The sequence below is a fragment of the Agelaius tricolor genome, unplaced genomic scaffold (genome assembly GCF_023055355.1).
Source record: "Agelaius tricolor isolate 1412-34295 unplaced genomic scaffold, bAgeTri1.0.p SCAF_15, whole genome shotgun sequence".
Classification (NCBI taxonomy): domain Eukaryota; kingdom Metazoa; phylum Chordata; class Aves; order Passeriformes; family Icteridae; genus Agelaius; species Agelaius tricolor.
This window is the reverse complement of record NW_027269275.1, coordinates 14,699,619-14,712,875: the sequence shown is the minus strand read 5'-3', so window position 1 is coordinate 14,712,875 and position 13,257 is coordinate 14,699,619. Positions and strand designations below refer to the sequence as shown.

Sequence of the window (13,257 nt, the reverse complement as noted above, 5' to 3'; positions counted from 1 at the left end):
CTGGAGGCGGGACGGGATGGGGTGGGCTGGGATCCCGCTGCCAGTCACAGCTTGTGCCCGCCTCCTGTTCGGGCCCGCCCCGCCGCCGCCCTCACGGCGTCCCGCCGACCATGCCGCTGGATCACCGCCGCCTGCGCGGCCCGGAGGAGTCGCAGCCGCCGGCGCTGTGGGCCTCGGCCGCGGCCGAGGATGAGGAGGACGAAGAGGGCGCGGGGGCGGCGCCGCGGGACCCCTGTGCCCTGCGGCCGCTGTTCGCGCGGGCCGGGCTGCTGAGCCAGGCGCAGGGCTCGGCCTACGTGGAGCTGGGCAGCGGCACCAAGGTGCTCTGCGCCGCCTGGGGCCCGCGGGAGGCGGCCGAGCCCGGCCCGGGCCGGCTGATCTGCGAGTTCCGCCGGGCGCCGTTCGCGGGGCGAGGGGCGCGGGGCCGGCCGGGCGCGGCGGCGGAGCGGGAGGCGGAGCGGGAGGCGGCGGCGGCGCTGCGGGAGGCGCTGGAGCCGGCGGTGCGGCTGGGCCGCTACCCGCGGGCCCGCCTGGCCGTCAGCGCGCTGCTGCTGCAGGACGGGGGCTCGGCGCTGGCCGCCGCCGTTAGCGCCGCCGCCCTGGCGCTGGCGGACGCGGGAGTGGAGATGTACGACCTGGCCGTGGGCTGCGCGCTGTGCCGGCCGCCCGCGCCCGCCGCCTCGTGGATGCTGCAGCCCGCCGAGCCCGAGGAGCGCCGCGCCGCCGCCCGCCTCACGCTGGCCCTGCTGCCCGCCCTCAACCAGGTGTCGGCCGTGCTGGGCGGCGGCCGGGGCGGCCCGCCCGAGGACTGGGCGCAAGCCCTGCGGCTCGGCCTCGATGGCTGCCACCGGCAGTACCCGGTGCTGCGGCAGAGCCTGCTGCGGGCCGCACAGCGCCGCGATGCCGCCGCCGCCGCCACCGCCGCTGCCGCCGCCGCCACCAGTGCCTGAGTGCCCATGAGACCTGCGTACCCCAGTCTGGGGATGGGGCATCTCCCAGAGGCCGCCCAAGCTGCTTTCAATGCTGCCGGAGACCCCTGGAGCCTGCCTGATCCACACATCACTGTTGGGGATTAAAATAAGTTTATTTTTAGAATCTTAAAAGTTTATTAAGTTTAACTGTTACTGCTGGTGAACCCCCTGATCCATGCCTGATGCCGCTGGAGAGTGGATGAGCCAACCTTTGCACTGCTGGAGACCCAAGAACTGTGCCCAAGGACACGGGAATCTGCACCCCCCACACACTGCCCGAGCACCCCAGAGTGCACCTGAGAAGCCCTCGTGTTGCAGGAGACCATTCTCCAGACTGCCTCAGCAGCCAGAGCCTACCCGAGACCTCCCTCCGAGCAATTGCTGGCACTCTAGGACCCCACATCTCCACCCAGGCTGTAACCCTCATTCCAAGCTCCTCACCATACCTATCTGTGCAAGCAGCACAGGCAGGAACTACACCATGGCATGGACTGCACATCCCTTGGACTTCTTGCCCAGACAGTGCTTCAGGGTGGCAGAGTTGCGTTTTGTTGGTTTTTTCATAATAATAAATAGTACTTTTTCTGGTGAGTCTTCTGCCTGCATGGGCCTCCTGGGGCCTCTGCCAGCCATGGGCAGGGGTGGAAGGATGTGCTTCTACAATCAGGGTCACCCCCTCTGCTCTCACTGTCCTTGAGGAGTTCAGGGGGAGCTGGGTGCTTCCTTGGAATCTGATTATTCCTGGGGATGGAGTGGAGCAGGTGGTGTTGTCTGCCAGGCTGCACCGTGGTGGGCTTGCACCCAGCACATAGGGTGCTGTGACTTGGGGCCATCCTGGGGCTGGAAGAAGCAGCTCTTGGCTAACACCATCTCTCCAAGGTAACCCCACGTGCTGAAGATGTGTTCAGCCAAGGCTGGCCTTGGCTCCAGCAACCCCAGAACCCACTCCAGAGATGAAACTGGAGGTTCCATCCAGTGCAGGCAGGATGTGGACTGTGGCTAAGGAGAGTCTGGTTGGCTTAGGGGAGGAAAATGAGACAAATTGCTCTTCCCAAAGGAGAGAGGGTCTTTATTAATGACCACGCAGATGATGAAGGAGCAGGTGAGGGTGAAAAACCCACCAGGCTGGGGCATTCTCACCCAGGTTAGGACAATGGCTCAGAGCTGAGCCTGGTCCTCCCTGAGCTATGCCAAGGTCTGCACCCCCAAAGAGCCCCCTTGGCCCCTTGTAACACTGAGGCCACAGTCCAGACACAGCCCAGCTGCCACTTTTGGAGGAGGATGCTTTTGTACCTGGCTGCTGCATGGGATATCTCCTGCCCAGGGTGTCACAGAGTGATAGTGGCAGAGGAAGGTGAGGGGCAGAAGAAGATGCTGTGTCAGGGATGCTAACGTACAGCACACCCCTTCTTGCCAGGTCCCAGTGCCATGGGTCCCATCAGCCCCTCATTCCTTGCACAAGTGAGCTGTGCAGAGATCCTCCTGAGCCATGGTCCGGGCTTTGCACAGCACCAGGCTCCTCCTGAGCCCCAGGTTCAGCACAGCAGCCAGCGCTGGCCAGTTCCCAGGGCTGCCAGCTCAGGGGTCCCGCTGCCACAGGGCGATGTGTTCCTGGGCTGCAATGGCAACTGTAGAGTCAGTGCCTCCCACCCCAGGAGAGACACAGAGGTCTGGGCAGGGCTGGCAACAAGGGACAGACACAGCAGAGCAGGGGATTGGCAGCTCCAGGGCCCAGCAGGCCCAGGAGGGCTCCCAGCTGCCCACTCACCGAACTGGCAGATGTACCGGTTTCGGGTCTTGCAGCGCTGGTCGTTCCAGTTGAAGGCGGCTGATGCTTGCATCTCCACACAGTTCCCAAACCTGTGTCCCACCAGGATGGTGGTGAAGCCAGCCAGCAGTGACACCATGCAGAGTTTGGTGTCCTCTAGATCCACTTACCCCTGGTTGTCTGGCTGCCCGAAAGCGAAGCTGGTGAACGAGGATGGCTCACCCACATCCCAGCGGAAGGAAGCCTTGGATGTCTTGTAGGTGAGACCTGGGGGGGTAGGACCTGGGTTAGCATGTCTGCCAGCACCCCAGGCACTCTGCCCCCTGCCTACTGCTGTCTCTCACCAATCCAGAAGTTTCCAGTCTCAAAGTCAGTGTCTGTCACCCTGTTGCCCATCTCCAAGCGACTGAGGTAGAAAGCCAGGATGTCCTGAACCTTCTGGTTTCTTATCTGGGCCAGCATCGCTCCTTTCTCCTGTGGGGAAGGGAGCGAGTCTGCCCCACCTGCGTGGCCCAGCACTGCTCCAAGCAGAGGAGAGATGCCCAGAGGCACTGCAAGCGTGGGTGGCACTTTTCAGCTGCACAGAGATGCTCAGAGCACCCCAGGAGTTTACCTGACATTTAATTTTGGCTCCATAGTAGGTGTCGGCTTCAGGGGACACCATGAAGCAGTCGCTGTCTATCCGCACGTCACAGGCATGGAAGGGGAAATGGATCTTTGCTGGGGACACAGGCAGGAGCAGGTGGGTCCTTGGGCCAGCAGAGAGGGGCCCACAGAGGACCCTTTGCCCCGCTTTGGGGTGCCCTGCCTGTGTATCACAGCAGTGCAGGGGGCACAGACTCACTGCCACACTCAGCTCCTCCATATCCCACGTCGCAGAGGCAGGAGCACTCCTCCTTCCTGAACCTCCCGTGGAGGCACTGCCCGCTGCACCTCACTGTGGGCACAGCACTGCATTAGCTGCCAGGGGCCTCAGCTGACCATGTCCCCTGTGCTGCCCACACTGCACTGGCTGTGCCTGTGCATGCCCTGCACCAACCCTGCGCTCACATGCCCTGCAGCAGCCACGCAGAAGGCTCTGAAGGCTGCACGGTGCCCTCTCACCTTGGCAGTACCTGCCCGTGTAGCCGGGGGGACAGGTGCACTGGCAGCTGCTCATGTCGAGGCGCCCACTGTTCCTGCAGCTCATGCGACAGGGGTTCCTGGGCACCTCTGGAAACACCAGAGTGACACTGGGGCATCAGGGGTGGGGGCAGCATCTCCAGGGTCATGCAGAGGCCATGGTGACAGGGGGGACTCACCGCAGAGCCCGCCACTGTGGTCCCAGGACTTGAAGCAGCCAGAGAGGCCAGCGGTGCAGAGGGAGCACCAGGGTCCCTGCTTGTAGGGCAGGATGGGCATCCCGGCCACTTCCCAGTTGCCCCTGGCCCCACAGACAGCTGGATGAAGATGCCCCACCCACCCGGGCAGGCCACACCCCTTTCTGGGGCAAGCCTGCACCCACCTCGCTAAGCCACACCCATTTCTAAATCACCGCCCTGCCCTCCTTCCCCAGCCCCACCCACTTCCAGCACTCGGTCCAGTCCACAGCACACAACTCGGCCCAGAACATCCAAACCCTCCCTCTTATAAAACACGGCCCTATTTGCATTTCCAAGCCCCACCCACATCACCCAGCCCCACCCACCACCGGGACAAGCTCCTCCTCCCCTGCCGCACATCCCATAGGTCAGCTCATGCCCCGCCCTTGTTGAGACCCCACCCACACCACTAAGCCCCGCCCTTCTCAACCACACCCACCACGCCCCGGGCCCCACCCACCACGCCCCGGCCCCACCGCAGCCTCTTACCCCGGCGAGTAGGCGCACACGAAGGCCTCGCTGGGGCCGTGGGGGCCGGGGCAGCGGTGCCGGCCGCAGCCCAGCTGCCCCGCTGTGGCCCACACCAGCTGTGGGAGAGCGTTTGTCACGGGGGTCCGGTCCCCAGCAGCCCCTCCGTGCCCCTCATGCCCACCTGGGTGTAGTGGCGGCAGGTGGCATTGCTGGCGCAGCGCCCCGTCCTGTAGTCATAGCGCTGTCCCTCGGCGAACCAGAGCTCCAGCACAGCCCCGAAGCTGCCCGCGCCCGCCGGCAGCAGCTGCTCGCTCCAGCCCAGCTGCGGGGCTGGCGGCGGAGCGGGGCCCTGCAGGCAGCTGGCTGCCCGTGCCCCCGCCCGCCGGCCCAGCTCCTCGCTCCACTCCTGCGGGATGAGCATGAGCCACCCAAGGAACAGCCCCAGGGGGTGTGGGACCACCAAGATGGTCAGTCCGGGAGGTGACCGGGGGACATCAGAGGCTCGACAATGGGCAATGCTGCAAGGGACCTGTCCTGCCCCTGGTGTGGGTGGCTGGGGGTGATGGAGGGACATTGAGGGCCACCATAGGACATGGGAGACACCCCTAGGGACCAGCCCTGCCTTTGGTGTGCTCAGTTGTGAGGTGGTCGGGGAATATCAAGGGCCATGATGTGGGACTCCACAAAGGACTCCAAAGAGCCCTGCTGTGTCCTTGGGTGATTGGGAAGCATCAGAGGGACATGGGGGGACACCAAAAGGCACTTCAAGGGATCAGCCCTGTTTTCAGTGTGCCCTGGATGTGGCAGTGACATGCTCTTCCCCAGGGGCCCCACACAAGCCAGCGCTTCTGCTTCATTAGCGTGTTAGCAAACTACTGTGTGTCCTCCCCGGGCATGAGCAGGAAGGTGGATGTGACATCAAAAGTGGGGGACACGGGATCTGCAAGGGTGCTCACCAGCTTCTGCATGTTGGCAGCAGGGGGCTGCACTTTGCTCCTCAACTTGTTGTGCAGTGAGAGCACCAGGAAGGTCTCCTTCGTGCTGAGAGCTGGGGGGGACAGCAGGGGATAGGGCAGGGACCGAGGGGGCTGAGGTACAAGTGCCCTCCCCGTATCCCTGGCTGAGGCCGGACCCTTCAGGGGGCCGTGGGAAATCCCCCTGAAGGGTCCGACCGCAGCCGGGGATACCGGGAAGGCACCCGGGTCTCCATGGAGACTTGAGGGGAGAGAAGAAAGAGCTTTTGGGCTGGGAGCACAAAAGGGGCAAGGGGACGAGGGGGGGCAGCCCGCTGGGCCCCCGTCTCGCACGGGTGGGCTGAGACTGCCAGGAATGTGCCCCTCTGCCCCCCTGCCTCTGTCCTGCCAGGATCCAGACCCCACTGGGCAAGCAAGACCCATCAGTAACCCCCATCACCAGCTGCAGGACCCCCAGCCCCATTCCATAGCAGGCTCCAGCCCATTCCCAGCCCCAGAGCCCCCTGGTTCCATTGCAACACCAGCCCCAGAGCCCCCCAACTCCATCCCATCACCAAGTCCATGCCCCTTCTCCCAGCCCCGTTCCATCCTCAGCCCCCATCACCCACCAAGCCCCCCACTGCCATCCCTGGGTGCCATCACCCACCCAGTCCCCCACACATCTGGTCTGGCCCAAGGGGACGATGCTCAGGGTGCACTCATCCCCCAAACTCGCTGCCTCCCCGCCCTGCTGCCGGAGAGGCAGCCCCTCCACCAGTTACCTCCCGGATCCAGCGGGGACAACTTTTCTGGAGCATCCGATCTCGTCTCACCCACCCTCCACACCAGGAGGCTGCAAACCAGCAGGACCAGGAGCTTCATGTAGGTCCCGGGATGTGGGGAGCAGACCCCAATCTCCGGAGGGAGGGCTGGGGAGAGCCGAGCTGCCCCGCAGCAGCCCCGGCTCTGGGGCGAGCTCGGCCGTGCGCTCCTCCGTGCGTGTGTGTGTGTGTGTGTGTGTCTGGTTGCAGGATTTGATCCTATTCAGGGCTCCAGACAGGCACCGCTGGGCAGCGGGAACAAAAGCTTGACGGGTGAGTAATGGCTCTGTCAAAACAGTTGCTCGCTGGAGCGAATGTGGCAGACAACTCCCGGGGCCCCGGGCTGCAGCCCCGCCGGGATGTCCCGCAGCGGGGTCAGCCCTCCGTGCTCTGCCCCAGCCCCTCTGCCCAGCCCGGGTCGGGCTGTGAAGGCAGCAGGAGCAGGGGTCGCTACCGGCACCCACTTTGGGACACTGGGAGACTGGAAACCAAGGGGCTGGGGCAGCAAGGGGGCCCCTGCTGCCAGCCTTCCTCCTGCCCCATGAATTAAACATGCCGGGGAGGTAACACACACCGTGCAGGCACGAAGCCAAATACCCGCTCCGGAGAGCTGGGCAGTGTGGTTACAGGGTGGGAGGATGTGAGAGCCGGGGGCCGGCAGCGGGAGAGGTGCTGGGCACAAGGGGGCCGTGTCTCAATGGGCACCTGGATCAAGCAGGGGTCCCACAGCCCAGGCTGCTCAGGGAGCTCAACAGCACCATGAGAGCTCTGCACCAGCACAGGGCTTTGCAGAATCCATGGCAGGTGCTCCCCTGGCACAGGGCAGAGGTGAGGGCTTCAGACATCCTTGCTCAGGATTCTGCAATGCAAATTTTGCAAGGCAGGAGGGACTGGGAGCATCCTACACACCAGCTGTCAGGACTGAGCTGGGTGTCAGCATAAACCCAGCTGTAAATGCTTCAGTTCCCTCAGCCTGAGTCTAAAACTGACCCTGGCCTGAACCCTGGCACTAACGCCAACCCCAACTCTCATACAAACTCTCTTGCTAAAATGGATCTGAACCCTTGGCACTGATCCTAACAATAACAAAAAAACAAACTTCAGCCCTAACAATTACTTTAATGCTAATCAAAACATTAAACTTAATGCTAACCCCAAACCTAACACTAATGCTAACCCCAACTCTAATCCTAACCCTAATCCTAACCTCATCCCTAGCCCTAATGCTGACTCTAATCCTAACCCTGACCCTTATGTTAATGTGGACTGTAACACCAACTGCACCCCAGTTCCAGGCTGCAGCAGGCCCCTGGGGTTCCCTCTGAACTCCAGCCAGGGCTCAGCTCACCCCAGCAAAGCTGTGAGTCTGCAGCATTCCTGGGCTCCCCTTCCCAGTAGCCCCAGCCCCACCAGTGAGCAGAACCCCCACACAGACCCCAAAGTCATCTTTTCTCCCAGGAGACTTTCCCAGGCTTAGCTGGTGCACGGGATTAGCCTCATCCTGCATCTCTGCGTGCTGGGGAGCCCCAGAGCCAGGACTGGCCGTGTGGTGAGCCCGGCACCGCCGGTACCACCGTGAGTGCCGTGACAGCCACCGCCTGGCCCCGATATCTGCCGGCCCTGGGACATGAAAGGCCCCAAAGCCTCTGATGTGCAGAGAGGGAAAGGAACGGAAGGGAAGGGAAGGGAGAGGCTAGAGCCAGTGCCAAGGGGGAACTTTCCTACAGCTCGGCCTCAGGCAGGGGAAAAACCAACAAACACATGGGCACAGGCTGCGGATAAATCCCTGCGAGTGCAGGAGTGCGGCTGTGAGCAGAAACAGACCGTCAGCGTCCTGCCCCTGTAGTCAGCCCCAGCGTGATGCTCCTCATCCCACTGCCAGCCTGGCTGGCCCTGGGCATCCTGCAGCTGCCCCTCGGCAGCTCCCAGGTAAGGACCTGCATTCCCTCCCCTCCAGCCCCCCAGCAGACCTCCCTCTCTGTGCTGCTCAGCACCCACCTCTCACACCCCAGCACCCCGGAGTGGGGGGTACGGCACAGCCACAGCCCCTGTGGAGCTGCCAGGGCCAGGGGGATGATCATGGGGCTTTTCCCCTGCAGCAGTGAAATGATGTTAAATGCACTCGGGGCATGCAGCTTCTCCGCAGCATCCAAGTGCCAGAGCAGGACCGGGAGGTGGGGGCTGAGGCTGGAGCAGACACACAGCCAGGGTCAGACCCCAGCCAGGATGGGAAGGGGCTTAGTCCAGGGCAGGACATCCAAACCAACCCCAAAGATGCTGCCTTCTCGGAAGGGTCCTCCCAGGCTATGGCAGGGTGGCAGGGGAACCCAGCAGATGACTGAGGCGTGTCCATGATCCCCCAGGAGTGCCTGAACCAGCAGCAAGCGCTCAGCGTGGTGCGGCAGATGCAGAAGCTGCTGGTGGCACAGGAGGCTGCCCACCTGCAGGGCACCCGCGGGCTCCGGCACCAGCTCTCCATCCTGCAGAGCCACCTCCAGAGAGCGGCCACCAAACGCAACGGTAATCCTGGCTGGTCACCACCACAGGTGACATTCCCTCGGGGCCAGCTCTGATCCCTGGCCCCACACAAACAGCCCAGGCAAGGGACCCCCAGCTCCCTGTCAGGCTGGGGTTGGCTCCAGGCTGGCAGTGCTCATCCCCACCCATGTCTGTCTGTCCACAGAGATTTGCCCACAGCTGGCAGTGCCCCTGAATGGACGGATGCTGGGCCGGAGCCTGCGGGTGGGCCACGAGGTTCACTTCATCTGCGACGCCGGCTTCCAGCTGGTGGGCTCAGAGACACGTACCTGCCGGCACAACCGCACGTGGAGCGGCGCCCAACCCTTCTGCAGAAGTGAAGTGGAGCGGGGCTGGGGTGCTATGAGCTCTGCCCTCCCTACAGGCTCCTCTGCCACCCTGAGCTGTGGGGTTCCATTGCTCTGCCCAGAGGCTGCAGCAATGGGCACTGGGGTTGGGCAAGGGTGCACCTCTCCAGCTGATGCTCATGAATTCCTTCTCCCTAGGTACTGATGACTGCTCCAGCAACCCATGTGCCAACAGCGGGACCTGCGTGGATGGCAACCAGAGCTACACGTGCCTCTGCCCCCCAGGCTGGTCAGGTCCCAGCTGCCAGAGCCCCATCTACTCCTGTAGGTGCCTGGGTTTGGGCTGCAGAGGATGGGGATTCTCATGGGGACACTACCTGGCCATGCTGCGTCTGTCTCCCCCTTCCCTGGCAGCCCCCCAGTACCTTGGCCCCACCATCTCCCCATGCCCCAGCATGACACCTGCTGTCCCCTGCAGACTGGGTGACACTGAGCAACACCTCCTTCAGCCGCCAGCCCCGCTGTGCCGAGGGCCGCTCGGGCTCCCGGCGCTGCAGCTGTGACACCGGCTTCCAGCTGCAACCTGGTGGCGTGTGCCAAGGTAAAGGGGGGTGAAGATGATGAGATGACGGAGGGCAGGAAACCGAGGTGGCAATGGGACCTCTGGCCATTCCCCACTTTGTCCACCCTAGATGTGGATGAATGCCAGCTGTACCAGTCCAGTCCCCAGACGCAGATTTGCCTCCATGACTGCCTCAACCTCCCTGGCTCCTACCGCTGCCTCTGCCCCCCTGGGTATCTGCTCCACGCTGACCGCAATGCCTGTGAGGGTAAGAACCCAGGGTGCTGGGCAGGGAGCCTGCCACGGGGAGAGGGGTGCAGTGGGGACAGCCCCACTCACTCCGTGCCACCACCACAGATGTGAATGAGTGCACTGGGAAGCAGCACAACTGCAGCCAGGGCGACCTCTGCATCAACACCTTTGGGGGCCACCGCTGCGTGCGCCCCAAGTGCCCTCCACCACGCCACAACACCAGCTATGTCAAGACCTCTGCCTTGTGAGTACCCTGCTGTGCATGGCTCGGGTTGTGTCACGCCCTGTCCCAGGGTGATGGGTCCTGTTGTGAGCTGGGAGATGTATTGTGTCACCCAGGGGCAGCAGGGAGAGTAGCAGGCAGCACTGGTAGCACATTGCCACATGGGGTGCTCAGGTGTGCTTGGCATGTTCCCCAATGGTCTTGGGATGCTGGGGTTGCAGGTGGGAGCACCCCAATATGCGGTGGCTTTATTCAGGATCCTGGCCCCTCTCAGAGTCCCAGCCTGGGGGGAATGATGCTGATTTTCCTCTGCTGCACATATATGTCGTGCCATCAGCTGCCTTTCAGCAGTCCCACCCATCCCATTCTTGAGCTTCAACTGCTTTGTGCCACCAAATAGAGGAGCATCCCTGATCCTGACAGATTCCTCTTCAGGATGCACATCTGGCTTCATCCCTGGCCTTCAGCTGGGACTGTGGCACCCACCCAGTCCCAGTCTCAGAGTGTCACCTACAGCTGTGTCCCTGCAAGCCACAGCATTTGCCTGGCAGAAACAGGGATGAGGGAGAGATCTGATGATGGGCACACCTGGATATGACTGTCTTGGGTTGCTCTTTCACAGGACAGACAGCGGGGCTGGAGGTGCTGCCTGTGGCATGGGCTGGGCTTGTGTGCAAGGATGAGGGCAGCACCTTGAGTATAGTGGGTATTTTTGCCCCATGAGCAAAAACGAGAGGAGAGAATGATGCATCTGAATCCATCTTATCAGAAGGCTAATTAATTACTTTATTATACTATATTATATTACATTATATTACTTTACATCTAAACTGAATCTGCTAGGCACTCCACTGTACTCCACTGCACTGAATCTTGTGGCTGTCAGCTGACAGTCCTCACACACACACACACCTTGGCCCTAATAGGCCAAGGAAACAAAACACCATCACTTTGGGTAAACAATCTCCATACTGCATTCTACTTTTGCACAAACACAGGCGCGCCAAATTAGATAAGAATTGTTTTGATAATTCTCTGAGGCTCAGAGAATGTGAATCCCAGAATTTTCTTGGGAAAATTGCCTTGCTTTTCCCTGTGAGGAGAAACGTGGCTACGCCGAGAGCCCAACCACGGCACTGAGCGGTGGCACCCTTCTCTCCTGGCAGCCAGTGCGAGCGGAACCCCTGCCCCATGGACAGCCGAGCCTGCCAGCTGGCTGCCAGCTCCATCTCCTTCCACTACCTGCCGCTCCAGGCCAACCGCACGGTGCCCCGTGTCCTGTTCAGGATGTCCACCACGCGCTCGCTGGGGGACAGCCTGCGCTTCGCCATCATGGGCGGGCACGGCCGGGGCGTCTTCGCCGTGCGGCGCTCGGACCGGCACACGGGAGAGCTGCTGCTCACCAGCCCTGTGGCAGGGCCGGCCACGCTGGAGGTGGAGGTGGAGATGAGCGAGTTCTCCCACAAAGTCCTCCTGGGCAAGCACATCTTCAAGGTCACGGCCTTTGTGTCCCCTTATGTGTTTTGATTCCTTTTGGAGGCAGGTATGGGGCCATGCCAGGGCCTCTCCTGGGGAGGAATGGAGCAGGTTCAGCTCAGTGGTTCCAGTTTTTGTCCCACTGGAGATATCCCTCTGCCATAATGCTTTCTCATAGCCATCACAGCAAAAACTGTTTCCCTATAGGAAAAACCCCATGGGCAATGGAAGGGCTGGCCTGGAGGTGCCTGCCTCTGCCAGCCCCCTTCCTCTCTGCCCACGTGGCACACAGAGGGGAAAGACAGAGTGAGCCAACAGCACTTGGCATGCAGATTCAGCTTCTTGTATCTTGTAAACTCCAATAAAAGAAAAGTGGCTATAGGAAGGGTGTCCTCCTTGCTCTATGTTTTGTGCTCCTGCGGCAAGGCTCCTGGGGACAGCTGGTGGCTGTGCCAATTGCAGGGTTGCCTTGCAGAGCTTGGGGTGAGCTACCAGTAGATCTACCAAGCGCATACAGGGTTCATGCCCCTCCCAGCACTGCTGTTCCTGGGGCCATGCTGAAGAGTCCCCCAGCATAAAAATGGGACATGGGCTGAGCAGATCATCACAGAATGCTTTGGGTTGGAAGGGATCATCTTGTGCCAACTCCACTGCTATGGGCAGGCAAACTTGCAACACACTGCCGTGAACATCCTGCACAGCCAAGACTGTCCTCAGCAGTGCCTGGAAAGCACAGCAGAGCTCCCTGGCCCTGGTGAGCAGGGGATAGAGACGGGGCTGTGCTTCCTTTGTGCAGGAGGCTTCCCTCTGCAGCAGCTCTGACACAGGCTGGTCAAACCTGCAGCTCCCCAGCTCGCCAAGCACTGGAGCTGTCCCCCTGCGCCCATCTGGAGGAGGGTGCGCTGTGACAAGTGGGGTGCAGCACTCCCTGTCACCGCCAGCATGGCCAGACCCTGCTCAGGGAGCGCAGCCGGGGGTTGAAAAGGTGACGAGGGCCTTTGGGGACAGCGAGCCAAGGACACGCCACCCCCGGCCACACACAGAACCCTTCTGAGCCCGGGTCCGGCCGGAGCCCTCGCACAAAGCAGCCGCTGTGCACCGACACCGGCGGCCCATAAAGAGCTCCTTGTCCCTGCCGCCGGCACCACCACCGGGGCCGGGCTGTGCTCCACTGGGGCCGGCGGAAAAACCTCCCCAGGGCCAGCAGAGGAGCGGGCCGGGCCGGGCCGGGCTGGGCTGGGCGGGGCTGGGCTGGGCTGGGCTGAAAAGCCTCCCCAGGGCCAGCAGAGGAGCGGGCTGGGGTGGGGTAGGCCAGGGCCAGCGGAGGAGCGGGCTGTGCCGGCAGAGCTGCGTCACCCAAACCCGCATCTGGCCCGTGCCCACTGCGGCCGCGGGCTGGGATGAAAAGAAGAGAGTTACAGGGTAAATATTTATCCCTGAACATGAGGTGTCCCAGCCAAAATGGACAAAACAACCCCTTTTTTTTGCGCAGGTTTTCTTCTACCCTTGAAATCTTCAGGTACAGCTGGACTAGGCACTAACAGCCACATCACTGACTGCTAATGATAAAACAA

At 62.0% G+C, this 13,257-nt stretch overlaps 3 protein-coding genes across 3 annotated transcripts; 2 read left to right on the top strand and 1 right to left on the bottom strand.

The window, feature by feature from the left end:
* Window positions 1-14: 14 nt before the first annotated feature.
* On the top strand, window positions 15-1,562 carry EXOSC6 (exosome component 6). Its single transcript, XM_071440600.1, has one exon. The coding sequence runs from the start codon at window positions 111-113 to the stop codon at window positions 948-950; it is 840 nt and encodes a 279-aa protein (XP_071296701.1). The 5' UTR covers window positions 15-110; the 3' UTR covers window positions 951-1,562.
* A 457-nt stretch (window positions 1,563-2,019) lies between these two features.
* Window positions 2,020-6,798, bottom strand: LOC139596361 (C-type lectin domain family 18 member A-like). The gene is made up of 12 exons (XM_071440599.1): window positions 6,307-6,798; window positions 5,528-5,619; window positions 4,753-4,977; window positions 4,590-4,687; window positions 4,041-4,162; window positions 3,844-3,951; window positions 3,584-3,676; window positions 3,353-3,459; window positions 3,084-3,213; window positions 2,910-3,006; window positions 2,740-2,831; window positions 2,020-2,587 (listed from the first exon to the last, which is right to left on the bottom strand). The coding sequence occupies exons 1-12, from the start codon at window positions 6,404-6,406 to the stop codon at window positions 2,550-2,552; spliced, it is 1,302 nt and encodes a 433-aa protein (XP_071296700.1). The 5' UTR covers window positions 6,407-6,798; the 3' UTR covers window positions 2,020-2,549.
* On the top strand, window positions 6,555-11,969 carry LOC139596365 (fibulin-7-like). Its single transcript, XM_071440602.1, has 9 exons — window positions 6,555-6,618; window positions 8,073-8,274; window positions 8,709-8,865; window positions 9,029-9,199; window positions 9,369-9,494; window positions 9,649-9,771; window positions 9,863-10,000; window positions 10,090-10,228; window positions 11,374-11,969. The coding sequence occupies exons 2-9, from the start codon at window positions 8,206-8,208 to the stop codon at window positions 11,732-11,734; spliced, it is 1,284 nt and encodes a 427-aa protein (XP_071296703.1). The 5' UTR covers window positions 6,555-6,618; window positions 8,073-8,205; the 3' UTR covers window positions 11,735-11,969.
* Window positions 11,970-13,257: the final 1,288 nt, after the last annotated feature.

Coding starts and splice junctions, on each gene's coding strand:
- EXOSC6 (XM_071440600.1), top strand. CDS start 111: ATGCCGCTGGATCACCGCCGCCTGCGCGGCCCGGAGGAGTCGCAGCCG.
- LOC139596365 (XM_071440602.1), top strand. CDS start 8,206: ATGCTCCTCATCCCACTGCCAGCCTGGCTGGCCCTGGGCATCCTGCAG. Junction 9,495..9,648: donor CCAGAGCCCCATCTACTCCT/GTAGGTGCCTGG, acceptor TGTCCCCTGCAG/ACTGGGTGACACTGAGCAAC. Junction 9,772..9,862: donor ACCTGGTGGCGTGTGCCAAG/GTAAAGGGGGGT, acceptor TGTCCACCCTAG/ATGTGGATGAATGCCAGCTG.
- LOC139596361 (XM_071440599.1), bottom strand. CDS start 6,406: ATGAAGCTCCTGGTCCTGCTGGTTTGCAGCCTCCTGGTGTGGAGGGTG. Junction 4,978..5,527: donor CTGCCAACATGCAGAAGCTG/GTGAGCACCCTT, acceptor CTCATCCCGCAG/GAGTGGAGCGAGGAGCTGGG. Junction 3,677..3,843: donor CACGGGCAGGTACTGCCAAG/GTGAGAGGGCAC, acceptor CTGTGCCCACAG/TGAGGTGCAGCGGGCAGTGC.